General features: G+C 33.9%; 1 protein-coding gene across 1 annotated transcript in view; it reads right to left on the bottom strand.

The window, feature by feature from the left end:
• RSBN1 (round spermatid basic protein 1) overlaps positions 1-17,451 on the bottom strand; it is a 41,044-nt gene that overhangs the window by 19,570 nt on the left and 4,023 nt on the right. Inside the window, exon 2 of the mRNA XM_006193142.3 lies at positions 8,954-9,627. Within this exon, the coding sequence (XP_006193204.2) occupies positions 8,954-9,627 (674 nt within the window). The remainder of the gene's footprint in view (positions 1-8,953; positions 9,628-17,451) is intronic.

Here is a 17,451-nt window from a genome sequence, read left to right as displayed (position 1 = left end):
TCCGTTTAAGTCTTCTTTTCTGTGAGGTTTTAAAGCTAATGTGAAGTCTGGTAAAGGTGAAAAGGTGAAGACTGCTAGTTAAACAAGGCCAACTGAACACATGATTTATTTATATTCCTTACCAAAACTACACTCAAGTGAGAGTAAAATAGAAAGGCTGTAAGTCCCAGAAGCTCAAAGAGAACAGAAGTAAAAATGATAGATACAAGCTATTGAAACATTTTTAGAAGGTAAAAAATGTATAGGGGAATTAGCAGACTGAGCACTTTGAATACTGAGTACCTATACAGAAGATACCTAAAAAACAAGTTCATGCTACAAAATTATGGAAAGGCTAAGTATCACAGAAGGTGGGGAACAAAGCATTAAACTAAAAACAAAGGCGACAGCTTTAAAATCTGTTTACGAGTCAGTCAGACCCTCCACTTACCTTTCATGTTCCCATCCTGTACTTTCTTACCTATGTATTTTTTGGAGAAAATGAACCAAAGAGACTATAGAAACAAAGATACTAGGCACAAGTATGGAAAAGACCTAGTATACTGAAAAAGATAATTAAATAAAATTCCATATATTTAACAGTGAAATCACTTACATAGAATCCTAGCAGACAGGGGTATAAGCTACTCTACTTTGGCAAAAATGTGGGTAGATTCTTAGCTGTAGAAATTAAAAGCCCCAAAGAAAAGGTCTCTAAATGCTGATAACTGGAGTTTTTCTTACAATGATACAGCCAGATTCCCTACTCGGTCATCAAATGATAAGTCCCCCCTACTATGTTCATAGTTTCTAATCAGTTTTGTACTGACTCATATTTAAATATAAACAGATCACCAGACATTTAGGGAAAATATCTAACATAAAAGATTAAAACAAACAAAAAGGAACTTGATTAAAGAGACAACTGAGAATAAAATTTCAAAACAAGTGTAATTAATATCACCAGAGATGAAATGGACAGTGGAGACGGTTGCATAACATTCCGAAAGTACTTAATGCCAATGAATTATACACTTTAAATTAAATAGCGAATTTTATGTTATGTATATTTTGTGACAATTTTTAAAAATCCTAAGCAGGATGAGGGATGGAATCCAGAACACAGGCAGAAGGATTAACTTCTGAAGAGGAGGTGGGATAGCTGCTCTACTATAACAGGAGGGAAATGCAGAAAAGATGTAAACAGATTAAAAAGTCTGAATAGTCATCATGAAGTAAAGGCAAGCAAGTTGACCAAAGAACTAAGCTTCCTACACAATGTTGAGGGCCCACTGGAGGCCTTATGAATCCTTATGTAGAGACAAGCTCCTGAATAATTATCAATCCAACACTGGTTTTCTAAAGCATTTGCACTAGGTAGAAGTTAGACAAGATTATCTCCAAGAGCCCTTAGTCTATGATTCTATAAAATTCTAAGAGGATTGTATCTACTGGTCAAATGAACGGAATCTGACTGTTGGTAGATGGCACATAGTCTAAAACAGTATTTCTTAAACTTGCCTTATCATAGGAATTGAATCACTTCGGGTATTTATCTCAGGCCTCAATCCAGACCTAGTGAATCAGAATTTCCAGGAGCGGAACCTGAGATTCTAAATATGTGTTTGGAACTAGCAACTCAGATATTCTTAGGACCTGGCATGTTTGAGAAACTCTGCCCTGGAAATGGCACTCAAAACCAAAGAACAAACTGAGTTCTACCACCTCCCAAAGTGTATGCATTGCAGGCACAGTGGAGGAAGAAACAGGTGTAAGGACTGGAGGGAGGTAACCAGAGACCAAAGAACAGAAAAAAGTAAGGCTTCGTGGAAGCAGAAGACAAAACAACCAGAGGGAAGGCCTGTTTGGTTGTTTTGTGCCGTTTTCCCCAAACAGGGGAAAAAAACACCAAACAGGGGAAACAGCCTTTAGCAAAATTAGAAGGCAAAGTGGGGAGGGAACAAAGATTGTGGAATAGTTCGTACATAGGGGGATAATGCCAATAAGAAAACAGTTGTTAGCTTTGTATGCATTAAATTTTTAAATATATTTATAATATCTGTAAAAGTTTAAACAATTATATTTGAATATGCAAATTGCTGTGTCAACACATATGTAGTCCTTTAGATCAGAAACTCAACTTCACAAAGTTATCCTATAACAATTGCTGAGTGTGAAATAAGCTCAACTGGGCTCCCAATGCATACACCTTTTAATAAGGAAAGCCATGAGTAAGTTAAAAACTTAGAAGACAGCAGCTTTATTCGTAACTGCCCAAACTTAGAAACGAACATGTCCTTTAGTAAGTGAGTGGATAAATAAACTGTGGTACATCCAGATATATTCACACTAAAAAGAAATGATCTATTATGCCATGAAGACGTGATGGAACCTTAAATGCATAACACTAAGTGGAAGAAGCCAATCTGAAAAAATTACATATTATATGATTCCAACTACATGACATTCTTGTAAAGTCAAAACTATGGAGACACTAAAAAGACCAGTGGTTGGCAGGGGTTGGAGGAAGGGGAGAAAGGGAAGAATAGGCAGAGCACAGAGGATTTTTAGAGCAGCATAAATACTCTATGTTGCCATACTGATGGACTCATACCATTACACATTAGTCTAAACCCACAGATTGTACAATACCAAGAGTGAACTGTAATGTAAACTATGAACTTTGGGTGGTTATGATGTGTCAGTGTAAGTTCATCAGTGGTGGGGATGATGGTGATGGAGAGCTATACGCATGTGAGGACAGGGAGGATATGGGAAATCTCTGTACCTTCCTCTCAATTTTGCTGTGAACCAAAAACTGCTCTAGAAAAATCAATTCTTTTTATAAAAGAAAAATTCACAAGAACACCAAGCTAGAAATACAAAATATGGAAAAACCCTGGGGGGAGGAAGGGGAGAGGGGAAAGGGGAGGTTAGTAATTATTCCACATAACTCATGTTTCAGGAAGAAGCCCATTCGAGCTGATTGTTTAAAAAGCAGAAAGGAAAAAGCTAGCCAGCAATCTTCCTAACCCTGTGACCTGAACAGAAAGGCATTCCCACTTTAAAATATACAGTGAAAAAGCAGTGTGAGTCAAAATGAGTTTATTATAAGCTGTACTTAGAATGAGAGAAAAAAAGAACCAACCTACCATTTTTATGCTGTTTTATAAAGTCAGCTACCTAAAATATTTATTTCTCCTTTTAAATAGCACACTAATGTGTAGTTCCTTAAGAGTTTCTAAGTTATTTACAAAGTCACAAAGCACTCTACTAGTTCTACTCTCTTAATTAGTACTACCAATTTACTATAAAATGTTAATTATATTAATCAAAGATGGAGAACACATATAATAACCCCATTTTAAGCCTTGCCACAATACAAATGAAGAAATAACAGTTGCTGATTTTCTCTGAAACAGTAGACATTATCATTTTATAGTGGAAAAAGTAACAGTTGTTAAGATCTACTACCATGTAAAGTTAAAGAGCTATGATTCTCAGTAAGATTTCAGTATCTTATGTAGAGAGATTTTTTTTTTTTAAAACAGAACTTAAAATATGCACACTTGCCAGATAAAGAGAACAAAATCCTATTATGGTAGACATATTTTTTAAATCAATCTGCTCCCTTCCTTACCACGTACCTTTCATTTCCATATATACCCATCAGTTACTTAGATGCTATAATTGGGAAAATAGTCTCAGATGGTGATATTTAAAACAACTCTCCATTTAACTTCACATATATTTTAGTGTTTTTTGTTGATTTTGTTTGAAACACATGTACAGAATCTAAGACTGAGAGCCTTGCTGATTCTTGGGACCAGCAACACCAACATCATCTGAGACCTTGGTAGAAATGCAGACTTACAATCCAGGCCTACAAAATCAAAATTTGCATTTTACATGCACATTGAAATTTGCTCAACCCTCATCAATAGGATTAAATACCATTCAGAGACAGAGGAAAAAACAATTCCTCTTTGAAGATCTTCCACTATGTAACTTCGGGGACGGCCAACCAAAATGTAACCTTCCCCATCTATAAAACAAAGGCTTAGAAATGGCTCCCATTTGCTCTAAAATCTTCTTAGTCTATAAAATAACTAGAAGAACATGTGAAATTTTAATCAGTTTATCAGCTGCCACAGGATTTTTATACAGAGCCATGGATTGCATTCTTACTGCAGAACTATCACACTTCAAAGTTGAAAACCATTCAAAAGGTTTTCAAGTAGCCAATAATTACAAGATCTAACACCTAACTAAAAAGATCATAAATTATACTTATTCCATACTTTAAGAGAGAAATACATGTCTTAGTGAACATTAGTTTTTCTCCATTAACTGACAAAAGATTCCATAAACACTTAATTTTTTGGTCAAAATAGTTATTTAGCCAATGACTATTTAAAACTTAATTAGGCCTAAATAATTCTACAGAATTGTAAAAATACCATACTGTGTCGATACCTATGTAGTCCTTTAGAAACTCAAATTTACTAAGTTATCCTGTATCAACTAAGAGTTAAGTAACCAAACTTGAGGATCAGCTTGGTGCTTCAATTGATATTTATCATGAACTTACCTCTCTGCTGTTAAAAAACATTTTTTAATAGACTATCAAAAGAAAAAAAAACCTGTATGTGCATCCTAGCTTTGCTACTACACTAATTTAAAAATATAAAAATAACAGAAGCTATCATTTTTCTTGCATAAAACAAAGCTACATTTTACTTTCCTCCAGCTAGAACAGGTGAGTACTAAAGTAGCACTTCTCAAAACTTAGCATGCTTATGAATCACCTGAGGATCTTATTAAAATACAGATTTTGATTCAGAAGATCTGGGTAGGGGGTCTGAGACTGCATTTCCAGCAAGCTCCCTAGTGATCCAAACTTATTCACAGTACAAATAGCAAGCCTCTTAAAAAAAAAAAAAAGCATAATTTAAAATATTTAGATAGTGATGGTTTGCAAAGCACTGGTCTTGATAATATTTTCAATTAAATTCTTAATTGAGCAACCTAACACTTTTCTGTGATCAAACTTGACCTCACATACGGATGTGATATTTAATCACTCCATCATTCTTTTTTTTTTAATGGAGGTACTAGGGATTCTACCCAGGATCTTGTGCATGCTAAGCATGCGCTCTATCACTGAACTATTACCTTCCCCCCACTCCATCATTCTTAAAACCGAAAAAACCTGTATTATCATCTTCCTTCTACTTCTCTTTCTTTTTGTTCTCTTTCCATGTTCCTCATACATACAGGTGCATCACAGAATTCCATCCTTAGCTTCATTTCTTCCACTTCTAACGCTGTGCCTGGATCACCCATATGCTAATGGTCCAACTTCTGCATCTCAGGCCTAGACATGTCTCCCAATCTTAGATCCACATATTTCACTACCTAACAGACATTTCTGTTCATCTTCACAAGTATCTCAACATAAAACATCTCAAACAATTCATCAACACCTTACACCCTTAGAAACCAACTTTTTGAACCCTGTATCAACTCTGTGATCAGCACAGCCATCCATCCATTTGTCCAAACCACATTTTAAGACTCTATCCTTCTCACTCACCAAGTGCAATTAATCCCAACTTCTAATTATTTCTCAAATTTCATTCCTTCCTTTCTAGTGTCAATATCAGTTTAGACATGGATCATTTCTGATCTGGTTATCATAGTTAACCAGTCTTGCTTCCAATTTCATTTTCCTCAATTCCACCCTTCACACTACTGTGTAATCTTTGTGAACATAACTTGATAGCACTCCCCTATTAAAATTCACCAGTGATTCCCCATTCATTACCTTTGGGAAAAAGTACTAACTTTTGTTTTAATCACATCATACAAAGGTCCTCACAACTTTGATTTTGTCTACCCCTCTGGTGATAACTCCCACCACCCCTTAACAGTCAGCATGTACTCTTGCCATGTCAAGAATCTGCAGCTTCTGAAAAGTTCCACATTCTTTAATGTCTTCATGTGTTTGCATAGGCTATTTTTCCCTTTGCTTAAAGTGTTAGTATTAGGCTAAGTACCAATCTTCTTTCAAGACTCTACTCAAGCATCACACGCTTTAAAATGCCTTTTCTAATCACTTCACATCTCCCCCCAGTTAGGGAACACCACAAACTATGCTCCATTATAAGGTTTTCCCTATGCATACCTCCATTCTAGTACTTATCAAACTGTATTACAATTGCTGGTTTATTCATCTCTTCCACTAAATTGAGCTCATCAATTAATCCTTTTCAGAACAGAATGTGCAGTACATGGTACGTTCTCAATAAATGTTTGCTGAATAAACTATCTTGAAATATAGTCATGAAGCAGGGAATGTACAGCTCAGTGGTAGAGCACGCGCTTAGCATGCATGAGGTCCTGGGTTCGATCCCCAGTACCTCCATTAAGAAAGAATGAAAGAAAGGAAGGAAGGAAGGAAGGAAGGAAGTCAGTCAGTCATGAATAATTATCATGGCTACCTATTTAAACTATAAATAACTTCCATTAGCTGTATCTCTAAGGTAATAAAAAATTTACTTCACTTCATTTATAGGCTGCACAGAACTTCATATGACTTCACAAAACACTGAAGTCCAAAACACCTAGGGTATTCATTTAATTCCCAACAATCTAAAGGTATCTGTAAAAACTATTAGAAAGGCATTCTGAATACTGTGTTAAACTGAGATATTTTAATTTCACTGACTAAAACGTTTAGACAAATAAAAGCACTAGTCCCTCCTCCAAATGTAAAAGGAAGGAAGGAGTATAGTAAAATGATGCACCTATTATACAAGTGACGTAAGTGTGCACAGTGACTACTTCCACTTACTAGCTACATGACCTTGCATAACAATGAACATCTCCAAACCTCAGTTTCTTCGATGGAAAACAGATAAAACTGCTTACCTACCCCACAGATTATTTCAAATATTAAGATATGAATGTGAAAGCATTTCTATAAACTATGAAGTGCCAAACAAATCCGAACTACTGTGTTAGCTTCCATCCCATCATGTGTCAAAGTTTTACAGTTGCAAATTTATAGTTTCGTTGGCTACTTCAACCTCCCTTGCCCACCCCGTATGTCTGAATGACTGAAATGACTGAAAATTCATAAATAAAATTAAGTTCCAGGATCACCAGAGCACAAGACTTACTGAATAGTCCTCAATATTCTTATGTGGTTGAAGTGATTAATGATTTCCAAGTTAGTAATAATTTGATGCATTCTTATAAAGTCGTTATTTCATAAATCTCCAAGTAAATCTCAAGGTAAGTTGTTGGTACAGTCATTTAAATTTCAGCTCCATTTAAAAAATTAATTGGAGGACAAAAATCAGCAGGGAATATTTAGAGACATTTCCTTCTATTAACTATTCAGTCTGGGTACTGTCTATTGATATATAAGCTTGATCCACTAGAGACTAATACGAAAGTTAAAAAGTCATCATTACAAAACCAAGACTTTTTTCACCCAAATTTCTGGCTTATTTCTCAGATATGCTTGCTGTTCTATCTATTAGAAGAGAAAATTTGCTGCATTTTCCTAAACTAAAAAAGTGACAGAGCACATTAATTCTGCTCTCAGCAATATCTTTCTTTGTTAAAGAGGGACTTAGGATGATTATGGACTAAATTAAAAGAACTGTTTTCAGTCCCTTTTGCAATATTTATAAAAATAGGATTCCTTAACCTTCAAAGGGCAAAACTCCTCTTTTAAAAAAAAAAGAAAAAGGAAAAACAAAATCTACTACAAAAGTCAGCACTTCGGTACCTGATTGTGGTAACAAGGCCAAAATCCAAGACGAAGCCCTTTATTGCACATGGTGTTCCAACGTCTTGGGCAGCCCCATCTTGCGACCTCTCCAGATTGGCTGCTCCTGCTCTCTCTACTGCAGAGAGAACTTCAATTAGAGAAATTCTGAAGCTTATAAATCTAAACTGGATGCTCCCCTCATTGGAGGCAAGGATGGTAAGGATCACTAAAAAGATTCAAGTTAAAGAAGGTTTCATATAAACCTAAGTGGCTTGAAACCACTATAATACAGGCAGCTGAGAGTCTTATTATGTAACAGTCTATTTACCTAAAAAAAAAATCTTAAGGAAAAGAATGGCAGCAAATTATTAGATAATCCAAAAAAAAAGAGGTTATATAATCATAAATCTCTAAAAAGTTAAATATTCTCACTAAACCTGTGCAGAATTTATATCTATAATACAAATTTACAGCTGACCATTCATGTATTCATAATCCTTATGAGAAAAGCAAGCAAGAAAAAAAATAGGATACATTATCAACTTTTTATGCCCTAAAATAACTTCATTGAAAAAACTGGTTAAAAAGGAAGGAGAGGTTTCCCTGCTGACTTAAGCCTAGCTGCCCAAGCAAAGCTTCAGAAAATGCCTTCACCTACAACAGTGCATAGGCAGAAGGAGCAGAGTCTATGGCCGTCTTCCTAGTGACACTTCCAAGTCACATAAATGGGGTATGTTTCTGGGATAGACTGCCAACAAGTTACTGAAAGAGAAACAGAAACAGCAAAAACCTGACAAATAAACAGGCCAATGTCCTCGTATGTTTTATTATGACATAAAAGGTAAGTTTTAACTAAAGTTGCCTTGATGCTACCAGATCTAAATCACATCCTCCATACTAACATTACCCGATTTGTGAAAAACTCTATCGGTTTCCAAGCTGGTTTTCCAAAGACTTGTAAAGACATTTAACACATTTCTTAGACCAAGCAAGTAACAATTCACATCCCAAAGAACTTCAGCAATTAGAATTTTTCAATTAGAGGTATAAACAAACAATATGAACCACCTTCACCACCATGAATTTTTATCAAAAGTGTACTGTTATGTGTTAAGCAACAGAACGAGGTTAATACTTTTGAGATACTGTAACCTGTATTTACTAAATAATTTAACAATGATTTTACCTTACCTGAGTGTGAAAATTTGAAATGGTGGTTGTTTCAATATCTTTCTTGCCCAGAATTTCCATTTTCACTGGAGTGTTCGGGAAATTAAAAGCAAAGTAGTCCAAGAAGTCTGGGAGATAAGCGGCCGCTCCATGCACTATTGCTAAAGCATAGTAAGCAGCATTTTTCTCATTTTCACTGAATGTCAAAGCAAGAAACTCCTCAGAAAATCTCTCCATCTCCATTGGAGACAAAAATGAGAGTTCATCCATGTAAGCATGAAGGACAAGAGCACCACCATTGGACTGGTGTTCCTCATGAATGAAGCTGCTAAATTTAGTACCTGTTTTTAAGAAATTTCTACGAATAGAATGCTCCTGGTGAGTCATAAAAGGTGTTTGTACTCCCTGGGGTACCCGGTATTCTTGCATGCCCAAATTTAATCGACACAGCTGTTCATCTTTCAGATACCTGAAGGACTCCTTATTAACACCTGAAGTGCTATTTATTTGTCCTTGGGTGAGGATTTCCTTACTGATGCGGGTCAGGCCAGCACAGACGGTTTGTACTTCCTTATTGTACATTTTAAGGCGTCGTCCTCGCATATCTTCTCGGTGTTTCTTTTTCTTTTTCTTCTTTATTTTCTTCAAGACAAAATCATCAGCTCTCTGGGTTTTACCATTTTCATCTGGTGTTTCTGGCCACAATAATTAAAAAGAAGTTAGTTGCTAGGCCTAGTGTCAACATACAAGCTTCTTAAGGTACTTGATCTCAAACTAAATAGCTTATTCTCAGCGTCTCTGAATTTGTCATTATAATTTATATGTTTGTAAAATGAATGAGATAAAGATCTTAAAACACAAAAATATTCTCGGTTGAATATTATGATAAAAAGTAGGTAATGCAAAGGTAAGCATATAACTTAATATGACTTGCAATCTAAACTAAAGGTAATATCCAGATCATTTCACATATGCCATACTGTATGGAATAGCTATTCAAAAACCACTGTAAAATCTAAATTGAAGTTCATCATATTATCCTATTTGTCTACAAATTACTGTGATTCATTTAGACAAAGCAAACAAAGACAAAATAAGACACCATTCTGCCTACCTAACTGGCAAGATTTTTGGGGGTGAGGCATTCTTATATACTATCATTAGAAATATAAACTGGGTACAACCTTCATGGAGGACAATCTGGTTCCCCCGAAAATGGATATATGCACCAAAGCCTTTGAAAATATTTTTAATTCTTAGACCCATAAATTCCACCCCCAAGTAAAAACTACGCAAGAAAATAACTAAGAAAGGATAAAAGACATCCATGACAGTGTTATTTATGGAATCCTCTAAATGTCTAACATCAGGATTTGATTAAACTCTGGTACTTACATTCTGATAAAATCCTACCCAGCCATTATAAATTATATTATAGATGAAAAGAACTGACAAATTACAAGGTTACAAAAATGCTTATATTGTCACGCTTCCAGAAAGCCTTCTCTAACAACTCTTCCCAACCCAATTGGACAGCTACTCCTCCTATGTGCCTCCTTAACACTATACTTCCCCTATTACAGAACTTACCACATTCTGTGTTATTACACATTTAATTTTCCACCTTTCCTCTAGACTACAAGCAATCTAAGTTCAGAGATATGTATCTTACCTTTCTTTCCAAAGCATCTAACACGTGTATAATCTGATTCCATTTTGATAATATTAAATATTCATTCATTCAAACATTTATTAAGTATCTACTACATCCCAGGGACACTTCTGAGCACTAGAAATACAGTGTTGACAGAGACAGACATGATCCCTATTCTCTTGGACCTTACAATCTCACTGGACTAGAAAGAGAAAGTTATCAGTACGCTACTCTAAATGCTGGGGAAGTTCTCTTTGGGAGGTGACATTTAGGCTGAGTCCTAAATAATAAACAGGCCAGGCATATTTTCTAGGGAAAATATTCTAGAGGAAAGCAAAGAACCTAAAGAGAAAAAAGTATGACTGATCTATATGTATTTTTTATATATACATCACAGAAAAATATCTGGAGAAATACACACCAAGGTATTAATGTAGGCTATCTAGGCTGGTAGGATTATAAATGTCTAGGTTTCCTCTTTTTTGCGTACCTGTATTTTCTAATTTCTGCAAGAAACATATATTACTTTTATAATTTAAAAAATATTTTTTAATTTTTAAAGGATTATCATGGGTTGATAAACCCAAAATAGAATAGCATCTTTACTAGTTGGAAATTAGTCTTGGCAAGAAATCTTTAGGATTAAATATCAGGTATAGTCCTGACCAACCTTCCAGCTTGGTGTGGTATTTACTGTATAGAATTTGTCTTCTCAAAAATAGTGTTTCTGATATGATTCAAGTAATTCAGTATTAAGACAGATATTCTAATTAATTCTATCACATCTGAAGATAATAAGTTCAATAAATTCTACAGTAAAGAATTTACTTGGTATAATATGTAAATATATGACAACTGCAATACTCTATACAAAATCATTCCAAATCACCGGATAATCACAATCGTTACAAAACCTTCTAAAGAAAGTATTTAAAAGTACAAGTCAAAGACTTTGAAGTGTACAGATACCAAATGATTTTCATTCTGTTTAATATTTGCTTTTAAACAACAAAAAGAAAACCCTTCATTTGCAGGCATCAAGTATGATTAAACTGAGATCATACACCAAAATATAATATAATTAGATTGTTTAAAGTGGCAGAAAAAGCAATCTTTTACTTTATATATAACTAAAGCTTTGAGAATTCCTTAAAATACTTAGTGAAAGTCATTTATATTTCTTACCAAATAAAATTCATCTAAATACTCTTTCCAGATATCAAATTGGTAATTTGGGCAATTCTCCCAACCAACTAAATGTTAATGCCATTAAATATAAAGGTTAGACCAATTTTAAAACAGTCATCTAATTACCCTCTGCTGAACGTTTTGGCAATTTTGCAGGTAAAAAAAAAGAAAAAATTCCTCTGAATAGACTCTGTTAATTTAAGCTTCAGAGAAGGTATTTGGTATGCAGAAGATGAATTGTGACCTAGATCTGCCACTGAAATTAACACCAAGAAGGAGCTGCCTTGATTGTAACACGTTTTCTATATTACTATCCGCTTACCAATGGTATTTCTATCATGGCCAAGTCTCTGTGGGTTTTATTCCAAAACTCATTTATATGAGAACCATTCAATTAGTGCAACATAGCCCAACTCAAAAAAAAAAAAAACCCACTGTACAAGGAAACGAAAAGGACCTTAAATTGATTGTAATCTCGTATTTCAGCATAAAAGTTTAAAACAGAATAGATTTCAGTCTCCTCACTAATCCTATTTCCTGAATTTTGATTCTTAACTAAGGCTGAGACAAAGAAAGCTCGACTTTATTTACAGAGAAATTTGAGACTGTATCATATTAGCCAGTGAATTTCCATGAATAATCACAATTTATTTCTGAACTATTGTGGAAGCAACTAACTGAGAACGGTATACATATACAAAGTTGTTAAAGATTATTACAGTAACTCATTATTGCTTCAAGAGGATGATACCAAGGTTGTCTTGCCTTGAATTAAAAATGTCAATTAAAAGTCAATGTCTTTGCAATAAATGTATCAAATCAATGTATTGTATCCCTTAAACTTACACAATGTTATAGGTCAATTATATATCAATTTAAAAAAAAAAATCAATGTCTTCACAATCTTTCCACTTCTAGTTGAGCGATTTTAGCTTTCCAGAGAACATATTCAGGAAGTAGTATTTTGAGTATTTCCCTATAGTACAAAAGTTAATATTAAGTGACAACAGTTCTTTTACAGAAAAAGAGCCAAGATTCATTGTATCTATGATTAAGGAAAGCTTTCACATATCAAACTGTGAAATTAAATATAAAAGGGAGTATGTCATTCTACAGAAGAAGACACAAACATCTTAGAGACAAACTGCTGGCTGTCTTAAAAAAGGCCATTATAACTATAGATTAATACATGACATTATCAATAAAATCCTCTACGTGCTTATATCATTAATATTATCAACCATTAAATAGTACCATTAATTTAACAACACTATTGAAAGCTTTCATTAATGCAAAAAAATTACCTTTCCACATTACAAAACTTAAATTCATAACACCATTTTTATGACTGAATTATAGCTTAGAACTTAAAAATACATAGTATCCTCAATTCCAAAAAATCATGGTGGATAAGCAAAAGCAAAATTACGATTTTTTTTAAATATTTCATTAATCATAATAAAGAAAAAAGTTTAGCTAAAGTTCTATTTTCTGAAAATAAATTCTTTCTGAAAATAAATTCTTTTCTGAAAATAAAGTTCTTCCAGCTCCACAGAAAAGCCTGACTAAAAAGGAAAAATAAAAAGCTGCAGATTTTGAAGGCCATCATTTTAGTACATCATTGTATGCTTAAAACACTGCCTTACTTTACCTGCCACCCCTCAAATTATGGTGTTTAAAAGTGACTGGCTGCACTGTCCTATCACTTCCTAGCAGTACTAACTTTTGCAAGTTAACTTCTTTGTATCTTGTTTCTTATTGGTAAAATGGGGGAAAGTAACAGTATTTCCTCATAAAATCAGTTTGCAGAGCAAATGAAACAAAGCTTATAAAGTACTTAGAATAGTCCCAGAACATGACAAATTATACATGTTAACTACTATTATTACTCCAAAATAGCTGAATTGTAGAGACAGTAGATATGCTATTTAAGAGCAAGTGTTTTACAGTTAGACCTAGGTTAATGTTCCAGCTCCACTGCTTACTAAGGCCTCTGGGCAAGCTCATAAATCTCCCTAAACTTCAATTTTATCATCTACAATGTTACTAATACTAGTATCTATTTCACAGAATTATTGTAAGAATTAAATGAGACAATGAATATAAGGCCCTCATTGACACACAGTAAGTCCTCCCTTACCATCTTTATCATTTTCATAATGATATTTGATAACCTTCCTTGAAATAACTGTCAATAACTCTGGTATATCAAAACTAGAGCTAGAGATGATCAACTTAGAGTACAATGTGGTGTACCACAAGAAAATCACCTAAAATGGGGAGAAAAAAATATCTGAAAGAGAAAACTACTATTCACCAAGTGTCTGCTAGGGATCACCTATGTTATCTCACTTTAATTTTCAAACAAACCAGTAAAGTACACTTATAAATCCTTTTTATGGAGAAGAAAACAAGCTTGAAATAAGATGTTACTTATATTAGGTCACAAAGGTAGTAGATGACAATCTAGATTCAAACTCTCACCTGTCTGACTCCAAAACTGTTCCAATACACTACACTATATTCTCTTCCTTTCTGCCTTCTCTATCTTCTCCTCTGCAGCACTGCTCTTAGATGATCAACTAAAATTGTCCAGTTACAACAAAAGACTTGAAGTGGCTTGGAAGAAACCTCCAATAAAGGAAGCATCACTACATTCAACAAATATGTTATTGAGTGCCAATTACATGATAATTCTGCATAATCACAGAATATTATTTAGATTCTGCAAAAAAAGTCCTTAAAGGCTTTTTTGCTTCCCTCTAAGTGGATAAAGAAAAACATCAGTCCCTGAATGTGTTGATCTGATAAATGAGGTTATCTGTTTATTCCAGTTCTCTACATAACCCCCAAGTAATTCCCCATGCCTATCACCAAAAACAATCAGCTGTTTCTGGATTAAAATTCCTGCTAATAGTTTTTTGACATCACAGAAAATTTCAATTAGTTTGTGTGACTTGGGGAGTTTCCCTGTAATAGCAGTTTTCCCTGGTCAAAAACGAAAAAAAGTGAGAAGGGAAGGTTGACTCACAAGAATACACAAGAGCAATCCTATCATTTAACGACACTGAAGAAGAGAGCTACAGGGATCAACTCCTCCTTTCCTTTTAAAAAATTATTAAAATACTATTAAAATTGTACATTTATTAGCCAAAAATAACTAAAAAGAAGCATAATTTATTTTGATGGGTTTTTTCTTTTAAGGAAGTTTGTTTCCTCTAGGCTTTATTATGAGCAAGAAGAACAGAAAAAAATTAAGATTTCAAAAGACATAGGTAACTATCATTTAATTAAGACTCAAGCCTATTGTTTACAAGAAACAAAAAATATTTTAAATCTCTTTATTAACAATGTATATGTGCTTAGTGGAAAGTGAAAAGCCAACTAGACAAGGCAAAAAAACTGGGTTCTAGATTCAGTTCTATCACGTACTAACTGGAAAATTTGAAGTGTGACACTTCACCTCTTTGAAAATAACTTACCTTCCATTTTATATATGAAGCAAGTTTACCTTTGCATTTACAGATTAAATTTTTTTTCAACTATTTATGAGCAACTCCAAATGTCTGGAATCTGAAATTCATAATTAGCCTATACAAGAATTTGGATTGTGTACTGTTGGGCTCTGTGCAGTAACATGTTTCTTAACTGAATGATCTATCTCAGAGGTCAACAAACTTTTTCTATAAAGAGCCAGACAGTAAGCTTTGCAGGCCATATGGTCTGTCTCAACTACTCACTCTACTGCTGTAGTGTGAAAACTCCCACAGACAATACATTTCAATGAATAAAGTGGTGTCCCAATAAAACTTTATTTCTGGATACTGAACTTGAATTTCAAATGATGTTCAAGTGTCATGGGGTTTTCCCAACCATTTAAAATGTAAAAACCATTCTTAGCTCACAGGTCATATGAAAATAGGCAATGAAACTGATTTCAGACAAAGGTACAAAAGCAATTCAATAGAGGAAAAACAGTCTTTTCAACAAAAAATGCTGAAGCAATTGGGTATCATAGAAAAAAAAAAAAAAAAAAAAAGAAAGAATCTTGACCTAAACCTCACACATTATACAAAATTAACTCAAGTGGATCAGAGATTCAAACATTAAAGTTAAAATTATAAAACTTTTGCGAAAACAACAGAAAATCTTTGGGACTTAGGTCATGGGACCTTAGACATGACACCAAAAGCACAATCCATAAAAGCAATCAATAAATTGGACTTTATCCTTTAAGAGGATGGAAAGACAAACAATAGAGTGGGAGAAAATATTTGCAAACCATTATTCTGATAAAGGATATACATATCTGTAATATATAAAGAATTCTCAAAACTCAATAGTAAAAAAACAATTCAATTAAAAAATGGGCAAAAGACATAAAGAGACATTTTACTGATGAGACTATATGGACAGCAAATAATGGCATAAAAAGAGGTTAAATATCACTAGCCACTGGGAAATGAAACTTAGGTCCATGATTAGGTATCATTACATATCTATTAAAACAGATAAAATAAAAATAGTAACAATACCAGATACTGGCAAGGATATGGAGGAAAGTGGATCTCTCATACGTTGCTGGTGGGAATGTAAAATGGTACAGATATTCCAGAAAATAGTTTGGCAATACCTTCCATAAAAAAAAAATAAAAATAAAAAAAAAAAACCCAAAAAACCCCTAAACATACATTTAACATATGACCCAGCAATTGCATTCCCAGAGAAATGAAAACTTATGTTCATACAAAAACCTGAACATGAATGTTCACAAAAGCTTTATTCATAATGGCCAATTTGGAAACAACCAAAATGTCCTTCAACAGATGACCAGTTAAACTATGGTATATCTATACCACAGAACACTACTCAGCAATGAAAAAGAGTGAGCTATTGATATACACAACTTGAACAGATCTCAAGGACGTGCTGAGTGGAAAAAAATCTCAAAAGTTCACATACCATATTATTCCATTTATGTAACATTCTCAAAATGACAAAATTATAGAGCTGGAGAACAAATTAGTGGTTTCTAAGGGTTGCGGAAGGTGGGGAAACAAAGGAAGTTCTAAGATTACAAAGGGATAGCACAAGGGGGAATCTTTGTGGTGACAGAACAGTTGTGTTTCTTGATTGCAACAGTGGTTAAACTAATCTACAGGTGTTAAAATGGCACAAAACTATACACACACCATTGCACCAATATCAGTTTTCTGGTGTTGACATTATACAACAGTTATGTAAGATGTAACCTTTGGAGGAAACTAGTAAAGGGTAAAGACCTCCCTGCACTATTTGCAATTTCCTGTGAATATATAATTATCTCAAAATAAAAAGTCAAAATAGTTTCTGAAAATCTAAGGAAAAGAGAAGGGAAGACATAGTTCTGTAAATAACAAGGATCCAACCATTCTCCTTATTAATCTTAGAGTTGTTTCAAGGCCCAAGCATGATAAAGTAACAAAAAGCAGTTTTAACAGTGCCTAATAAGAAATTTTTTTAAATTAAAAAAGTAGTGCTTAATAACAACTAGACATTGTTTTACATGCTTTCCACATATTGTCCTCATTTAATCCACATGACAATCTGACAAAAGAAACATCACAACCCCATTTTACAGACAGAAAAACTAAAACTGAGAGAGATTAAAGTAATTTACCCATGGTCATGCCATAAT

This window comes from Camelus ferus, chromosome 9 (genome assembly GCF_009834535.1).
Source record: "Camelus ferus isolate YT-003-E chromosome 9, BCGSAC_Cfer_1.0, whole genome shotgun sequence".
NCBI lineage: Eukaryota > Metazoa > Chordata > Mammalia > Artiodactyla > Camelidae > Camelus > Camelus ferus.
Note: the sequence above shows the minus strand (reverse complement) of the source record. Positions and strands in the feature narration are given on the sequence as shown.